The sequence below is a fragment of the Oculina patagonica genome, chromosome 5, assembly GCF_052425735.1.
Source record: "Oculina patagonica isolate OP01 chromosome 5, crgOcupat, whole genome shotgun sequence".
In the NCBI taxonomy this organism is placed as follows: Eukaryota; Metazoa; Cnidaria; class Anthozoa; order Scleractinia; family Oculinidae; genus Oculina; species Oculina patagonica.
Genome location: NC_135762.1, coordinates 19,702,368 through 19,710,913, shown reverse-complemented (window position 1 = coordinate 19,710,913; position 8,546 = coordinate 19,702,368). Strand labels below are relative to the sequence as shown.

General features: G+C 39.2%; 1 protein-coding gene across 1 annotated transcript; it reads right to left on the bottom strand.

The window, feature by feature from the left end:
• Positions 1-2,332: 2,332 nt before the first annotated feature.
• On the bottom strand, positions 2,333-4,352 carry LOC144653195 (small ribosomal subunit protein uS12). The gene is made up of 3 exons (XM_078513141.1): positions 4,206-4,352; positions 3,924-4,083; positions 2,333-2,642 (listed from the first exon to the last, which is right to left on the bottom strand). The coding sequence occupies exons 1-3, from the start codon at positions 4,207-4,209 to the stop codon at positions 2,375-2,377; spliced, it is 432 nt and encodes a 143-aa protein (XP_078369267.1). The 5' UTR covers positions 4,210-4,352; the 3' UTR covers positions 2,333-2,374.
• Positions 4,353-8,546: the final 4,194 nt, after the last annotated feature.

Genomic DNA, 8,546 nt, shown 5'->3' with positions numbered 1-8,546 from the left:
TGGTATTGATAACCGGGCCTGGAATTTTCTTCTGGACTGCAAAGACCCAAAAGAAAAATTGTTTGCCCACCTACTTGAATTTGTAAATAAAAGTGCAACAAATGATGCAATCCTTGCAGAATGTAAATAGTGCTGAATAACAGTTGCATATAACAGGGGCTAGCTTGAACAGGAACTTCTGTTTAACACTCAAATATACAAGATGAATTAAAGGCTGAATACTTTACAAAGGCCCCGTTTACAGGGGGTCCAAACAAATTTTGCACCGGCAAAAACTTGCACAGGTTCCACCTTGCGTTTTCATGAGAACAGCAGAACTGGGCAAATTTTTGAACGGCTAAGTGTGCAAGTTTGAGACTTGAAAAAAGCAGGTCAACTTTTGAATATTTTGGTAAAGCCATAGGTATATAAGAAACACGCATAAGTATATATAAGGAACGCAGCCGCTGAAAAGTGAGCTCAGGGATGCGCAGTGATGGTTTTCAACAAAAGAAAATAATGGCGGCCACAATAATTTTTCAGTTCTAAGTGTTAGCCTGGGCTGAAATTCACCATGTAAACAGGCCCTAAAGGAGCCAAATATTGGAGACAAACAAACTGATTTTTCATGATACCCAAGCTCGATTTTAAATGCCTTGTAGTTTTATTATCAGCAAGAAAATAGCAGAATGTGCTTGATATCTGTTCAGGGCAGGCCAAAAATGTGGTGTAAAAATTATGCAAATTTCAAACTTCCCAAGGGTTTAGCATGGTAGCTCACAATTTGCATGTTTGACTATCATTCAAGCACTATACATGTCTGGGATCGTGTTGTGTTCTTGGGAAAGACGCGGCCATCACATTTCCCCTCTCCACACTGGAATGGTATGGACTAGTAACTCATCCAGGGACAGTACCAACACTCCTAGTCACTTTTAGCTACAGTGGAACCTTGATTTAACGAACCTCTATATAGTGAAGTCCTCGATATAACGAACGATATTCTTTGCCCCAGTAATAGTAAAATGTACGAGAAAGTACCTCGATATAACGAAACCTTGTTTTATTATATAGCCGCGAGTGTTTTACTGGAAAATATACCACTCGTAAAATTCATACGAAACTGCATCCGGGACTGTAGTGGCGTATTTTCCATATCCTCACTAGATGATGTCATTTCCCACCTTTGCACTGTTGTTTGTGCAAAGCTGTCAAAGCCGGTTGGAAATGGCGAGCTATCGAGATCGATTCGTGAAGTTCACTGAAGCCAAAATAAATGCCTTACTGAGGAGCAGGAAAATGCCAACACGAAGAAGAAAGCTTCTTATGACTTGAAATTATTTAAAAGAGCTTCTTGCTTGTGGAAAGTCAGACGAAGAGAAGGAAAATCAAGAAGTTCCAGCCGCCGAACTGCAAGACTGCACGATCAGAAATCAGTAGAAAAGCGGCGAGTTTGAGCAGAAACAGATTTCAAAATGGCAAATTATTTATTGTCAGTGACATTGATGAAAGCTAATAAACAGAATGTTTTTACATTTACGTTATACATCTTCTGAAAGCTTCAGTTCGCGAAATTTTGCCTTTCAGTTTGGCAACTTGCTCAATTGTTATATTTAGCCGTCGCTCGTGTTTAAGCATTTGATTAATAAAAATGTTTTATCTTTTACTTCATGCATGATTTTTGTCTATATAATAAAAAGAAAATTACCTGGTGGCTTGAAGATATGTTATTTTCTCATGGTAAAAGCAATATTTTACTCATTCGCTGCGCTCATTCCTAAAATATTGCTTTACCACTCGAAAATAAAATTCATATCTTCGCGCCGCCGTGTAATATCCTCTATATAGCAAACAAATTTTGCCAGTCCCTTGGCCCTTCGTTATACCAAGGTTCCACTGTAATAGAAATGGGATAAGCTCTGGTCATGTGTTACACCCAGCACTTCTACCCAAGTGTACACTTACCCACAGTAGTGTAGCAGGTCTTTAGGATTGTAATTCTACTGGACTAGGGGCACTGTTCTTTTTCTTTCTTTTAGCATTCTCTCAAAGGCTGGCAAGCCATTAATGTGAAGCAATTAATATCATGCTCAAAGACAAGCAGTAAGATCTCTGAATGACAAAGTTCTTAAGCCAAGGCAAAATACCCCTTACACACAATCTACTGAGTCAAAACATGGGGCCAAGCTAAAGGTATGTTGTTTATACTTGGGAGATTTTATGCAAGGAAGTGCCTATTATACTGTCTAAGCATAACAAGAGCTGGGCTTGCTGTCAGGACAAAGATTTACTAGTCTTGACACTTTTTAAGGGATACAAACAGTAATAACACCACAAAACAACCACTCAAAAGTACTGAAACAATTTACACAAGTTTATTGTTATTACAGCATCATTAAGATCGAGGACGCTCCTTCTTCTCTTTGAAAAGAGCAAGAAGTGATACATTGGCAACCTTTACAACCTTGAATCGTACACCAGGAATATCACCAACAGCATGACCTCTTCTGCCAAAACCAGAGATTAAAACTTCATCGTTTTCTTCAATGAAATTAAGGCAGCCATCATTTGGCACAAAGGCAGTGATCTTCTTGCCATTCTTAATCAGCTGTACACGCACACACTTTCGGATAGCAGAGTTTGGCTGTTTGGCTTCAACTCCCCTAAAAAAAATGAAAATAAAAGCCAGTGAACATGAGCCCTTTTGTTGAACTCAGACACATAGCCAGGCCACTTGAAAATAAAGGTATTGCCATTGTTACCTAAGTGTGTTTGATATTTCTTATCTTTGTAAATCCCCAGCCCATATTAACCATACCAAAAAATTTTAGTTGAATACCGGTAATCCGTTTCAAATTTTTATATTCAGCCCTAAACATACAAGTTCACTAGGCTTATACTAGCAAGATAGGATAGTAAATCTCCATTCCATGGTCAATAGTCCCTGCACATTTCCAAATTGTAATCTTATGTCAAGAGTTCATTCTAACAACAGTTATTCCCAAGTTAACAATTGTAGACCAGCTACTATCAAATTTAAATGGATATATTTGACTTATTCTGGGTTGTTAAACCAACGTAAATGACTCTGACTAGTCTGAGTAACATTCAGTTTGTGTATTCACTCTGTTGGTCTTATGCAACATGTTGGTTCTACCCTGATTTATATTAGGCAGTAATGTACCAGCCTTGTGAAATTTTGCTAGATAGCTTTATTCTTATTTCTAATAAGATGTCCAGATGGCAAAAAACAGGATTTCCTAAAAACCCTTCTTAGTTATGCATACAATTTTGAGTTTGACTGCAGTTCATGTGTGATCGATAGCATGGAAGAAACTCACTCTATGAATGAGTATATGGTTATACAGAAATTATATCATAAAGAATTGACTTTAATCAATTCTTATCTTGCTTCTAGTTATAAATTTAACCTTATTTTTAAGTATAATATTATAAGCAAGTGTGATGATAACAGATTCTATTACAATGTATGTGAACAGGTGACTGGGTTAATCTGCTGTTCTCGGCACAATTCAAGCAGGCCACCCAGTGAATAAGAACACACGTTTAATTTTCGAGGAAATAGCACTGGGTATTCATCGTTTACCTCAACACAGTGACTCTAACCTCGTTGTATAAACATGATCAATTACTAAACTACCTACAGGCTAAGTCTAAGAATTCTGACTGTTCCTTCCAAGGCGAAATTCACAAATCAACTGAAGGAAGGTTTTGAACTTCATTTAACAACGTCAACTTAACAAGTCATAATCTCAACTACTTGTTTATGGAAAACAAGAACGGCAAAGTGGGCAGGTAAAAATGCTCGAATTCCACAAAATTGCTAAGAATACTTTCACAGATCGATAGATCACTACCGAAATCAAGCAAGTTTTAAAGGATAACAAAGCTAAACCTGCAAAAAAAAATCATTTTGTACATACACTTTCTCGAGAACAATTCCCTTGGCATGAGAAGCGCCACCAAAAGGGTTAGCTTTGAGAGCTGTTCCCAAATGCGCCTTCTTGTATCCTTTGTCGTGCCATCTTTGGTCTCGGCGGTGATTCTTAAGTTTACGGGCGGTTCTTAAACCTCTTGGCTTACCTTGAAAAAACACAAGATAATGCAAAATAGTGAATAGGTTACAGTGTGATGTTTATTAGAGTATTTTAAGACGCTGTAATAAGTGAAAAGTTGGAAAACTTGAGTAACACGTGTGTTCTTACCCATCTTTCCACCAAGAACGAACGAAGAGGACGACCCACAGTGCACCGCGCGAATTTATACTGACTATTATGGGATGAAATATGTCTGACCATCAGCCATTGGGGGCACATTACCGGGGCACGAGGAAGGCCGGGGGTTGAGGGAGGGCCTTCCGGCTTTCCTGAGAAAACAAACAATCGAATGAAAGAAAGAGAGTAAATAAATGTACTGTCGGCTACTTTTGGTCATGGTTTCATCTGCTGAGAAACAGACGTCTGAGTCTCTAACCTGCGATCAGACGTTCTTGTTTTTCGCGTCCGCGAAACGTCTAATCCGTTTATGTGCGGTGTAAAACGCACCAGTGACGTCACAGATTCGTTACTCAATTGGTCTCTGTAGAAACATGGGTTTCAGGGTCTTCATTGACTCACAGACTCGAGGACTCAAGGGGCCAAGGGACTTGAAGTCTTAGGGTTCTTTAAGGGATCTCGCTGTTTACTGAGATTCTAGCCGCATTTCAATACTGATGAGGGATGACGTAGCGCCATAAACTATTAGTTCTAGTCAACTGAAACACGTGGAATCCGTAGGTAGAAATAGTCTAACGTCACAAAATGTTCACAACTCAAGCAGATAAACTGATACATTCCTTACGAGGCGGGGAGGGGGAGGGGGCACAGAAATTCAACTGTGGTCCCAGGGTGACCGCATACCGAAGGTCGTCGAATAAAAGAATAAAACAAACTCCGCCTTAGGCTGGTGTTGTGTCGTAATCTTTTCGCTGGAAACTTAGCCTGCGTAACTGTCATTTCCTTTCCAAGAAAAACTGAAAAATTGGCCAAGTCGATTCCTGTCCTAGCGCGCGGAGCGAACGAAACGTGCGAGCAGGGCGGGAGAAGACTTCTCCCGCCCTGGTGCGAGCGAGCAACCGGAGCGTGCGAGAAATTGAGGATAAACGAGAGAGTGCTCGCCTAGGGGAAGCAAATCGAATGGGGAGGCGGGGGAGGCGGGGGATCACGCTCGCACGTTCGTTCGCCCCGCGCGCTCGGAAAGGAATCAACCAGGAAACGACTAGGCCAATTTTTCAGTTCTTCGACAAAATGCCAGCACTGCAGGTTATTGTGCGGTCTTCAGGGATATGACTTTGATAAGAATCGCGAAATTAATGGAAACCAATAGCTTTCACTGTGGTCCAAAAACAAAAAATACCGCCACAAAGTACGGGATCGAATATTCGATTAGCCGGGTTAAAGTACTCAGATTTCCGGGTATGTACTTAATGAGTGAATGACCGTGAATGAAAGAGTGTACCGAGTCATATTACAGGTAAATGCTTTCTTTCTCGACGCTTCGCGCCGTCTGAGCGCTCTCCGGAAATCTCCGGAAAGCCTGTTCGCAGGCTATATTACATCACTAATAAGGGGCCTGTTATCGAAGCAAATTTACTTTTCTTGCTCTCACGTGACGCATTTTTCTAGCTTGAAAGTAAAGAATTTCAATCAAGAAACGTCAATGTGGTTCAACAACCAGTGATTTACTATGCTGACTATGACTCAGACTGCATTTATGCCATTCAGCCAGGCGAGCGCAACACACAGTGCACAGGGAAAACTCCTCCCGGCATACCGCTGACTACAAATAAACGGAGACAGCAAATTTACATGTTGTGCGTGCAAAAAAAATCCAGTGAAACACTCTGGAAAAGATTATTTAGATTCAATGACTGTTGAAAAGATGACCTGATTTGAATTACTGTTATTTGCACATTTATTCAGTAATTATAAACGAAGCCATGATCAGCCAATCAATTTACCCGCGCGGAACAATTGACATATAACAAGTTTTTTTTAATTCCAAGTTGAGTGCACTGACGAGTAAATATAAAATAAACAAGAGTGAACTTTTTACATTTTAAACTCAATTACAGCTGTATTCTCCATAGCAACGCTTAGGGGCGGCGACTTATAAAGTAAGCAAAGCCAGTTGATTTGACTTACAAGAGAAAGATGCCGTCTTTGTTGTGATTTCAACAACCAATTGTAATCTTTGACAATTATGACAATCGAATCTACATCAAACTCTCTCAGACTTACTGCATTATTAAGAGTTATTGTTTCATGACTAGTTTTGGCAATAACATTTGTCAACGGAAAACAAACGCCAACAACTAAACACTTCAACGTGTTAGATCATGTCTTCTCTAAGTTCAGATGTCTTTCAAGGTTAGTAAAATCCTTCTTAATTATCAGGGATCAGTGTAACATTGTTTGGCAATGTCAACCGATTTAATACGCTGCTTATTGAGTTACTTTATTTCATTCAAATTAACCGTCAACCAGCTGCGTTGAGATCGAAATATTTTTTAAGATTTAATCACAATCACTGAGATCGCGCGTATGTGCAAAGCAAAACACTTTTAACCGGACAACAACGTTACAAGAAGCTTCAAGTTCTTTTAACAATTTTTGAAGCCACTTAACCGACCTTTCTTGGATTGATTACAGAAATAATAAGTTAACATGAAAAAAACGCATGTGAATATCCTAGTGGCAAAGACACACAGCTCTTGTTTGTGCACAAACATATTGGTGCCAAAGACGTTTCATTATCCGCTCAAAGTTAAAATTGCGAAATGAAGATTTGGAACTTTTACAGTACCATTACTCTTGGGGTTTAACGTGCGCCTTGCACAGTTGTTTCGCAATAAGGACCGCAAGGAAGTTTGGGTATTTAATATGCAGGAAGCACAAGGAAACACAGTGACTTTACATCAACGATATGAACCTAACAGACCATCGTCCGTTCACAGAAGAAAGTTAGCGGCCAGAAGAGAATGTTGTCTTTTCACATCTTAAAACCCGACGTAATTAAAGTTGTTGAAACAAACAGGTGGTAAAGCAGTCTATCAGTTTGTATTTTTTGTTGCCCGCCACGCTTTTTTTTTACTCTAGTACACTTAACTCCTCATAACAGTTTTTTTTTGTATCAAGCTGAAGGTGATGCCATGCAAGACGATTTTTAGCAAAAATTTTAATAAATAACACGATACAAGTTATATCGTAACATTTATGCCACAACAGGTACTTAACACGTGCACGCACAACATGGGGTACAATAACAACATCAAGGCCCAGGTTCCTCTCCCAAAAACTTGGTTTCATGGTACGTCGTGACAGTTTTCGTCCAGCAACAAAATACGCTTCCAGTTTACTTTATTTATTTGGTTTTTAGACTTTTATATTTGAATGAAATTTTGTAATTCGATTGGTAGCCATCTTCCAACATGCTGGTTCTAAAATTCGAACACAAAGCTGATTTCGATTTCCGTCTTCCTGAGTGAAGGGAGAACGAATTCATGCCTTGAGTTTTGATTTATGTTTCATGTGAAACCTTATGAATTTAAATTTTACGATTGAACATATAAACACCACCTTGAGTATTTATCATGTTGTCCTTGTCTGCACTTTGTAGTCTTTGGTTTTTAAGTGATACAAATTTCAAGAAAGTTCTGTTGAAGGGGTTTTCAGCGCCACTTCAAATTTATTTAAAAATTAAGGGGGCTCTGAACCAAATTGGCAAAATTTGTAAAAATGTTGTTTTGTCACGTCTTCCGGCAAATATGTATATATAAATTTCGCCTCAAAACGTCAAAGATAGGTACGTTTGATCTCATTTTACGTCACTACTGCAACAAGTTTTGACCTCATACGAATCTGTTCTGTTCAAATGTTACAGAAAACCAATTTCCGGCTCGCATTTACACGCATGGTAGCTGTAGTGGAAAGTACTTTGCGCCAGCTGGCGCTATGGGCACGAGTGAATGTGTGACAGCCGGAGAAATGATGGCGTTAAAGTATTGTGACCCACCCTAAGTTCATGGTGACAATTCCTATAGTAAAAGGTAGCTACAATCTAGTCAAACATCCTCAAAACTTACTATTCTCTCTACCACAGACACTGCCATTCCCCCGAGTCCTAGAAGTACAGACTTGAGTGGAATGGAGCATGTTTTTATATCAAAGAATTTGTATGAACCGAAAGATCAGCATCTGGGTAAGTAACTACACAACAGGCAGGTTGTCCAGCCTTGTTTTACAATTTACAGTGCAACTGACCTGTTTAACCAGGAACAATACAAATATTTTTAAAATTTTGTTTCTAACAATATGATACGGGATGAATTCACAAAAAAAAGTCTGCTGCAAGCTATACCACTGAAACGCTATCCACCGGTTAAGTTATATAATACCCAGTGGATAAAGTGTTGGCAATCTGCTGGATGGTGATATGCTGTAAAATATTCTACCTTCCTTTTCTGGCAAAATAAAATGGTTGTAGTTGTCCAGTAGATAGCGTTAACC

What these genes read in the sequence shown, in the direction of transcription:
- LOC144653195 (XM_078513141.1), bottom strand. An exon ending in GGAATTGTTCTCGAGAAAGT is followed by an intron (nt 2,643 to 3,923) that starts GTATGTACAAAA and finishes CATTTTTTTTAG; the next exon opens with GGGAGTTGAAGCCAAACAGC.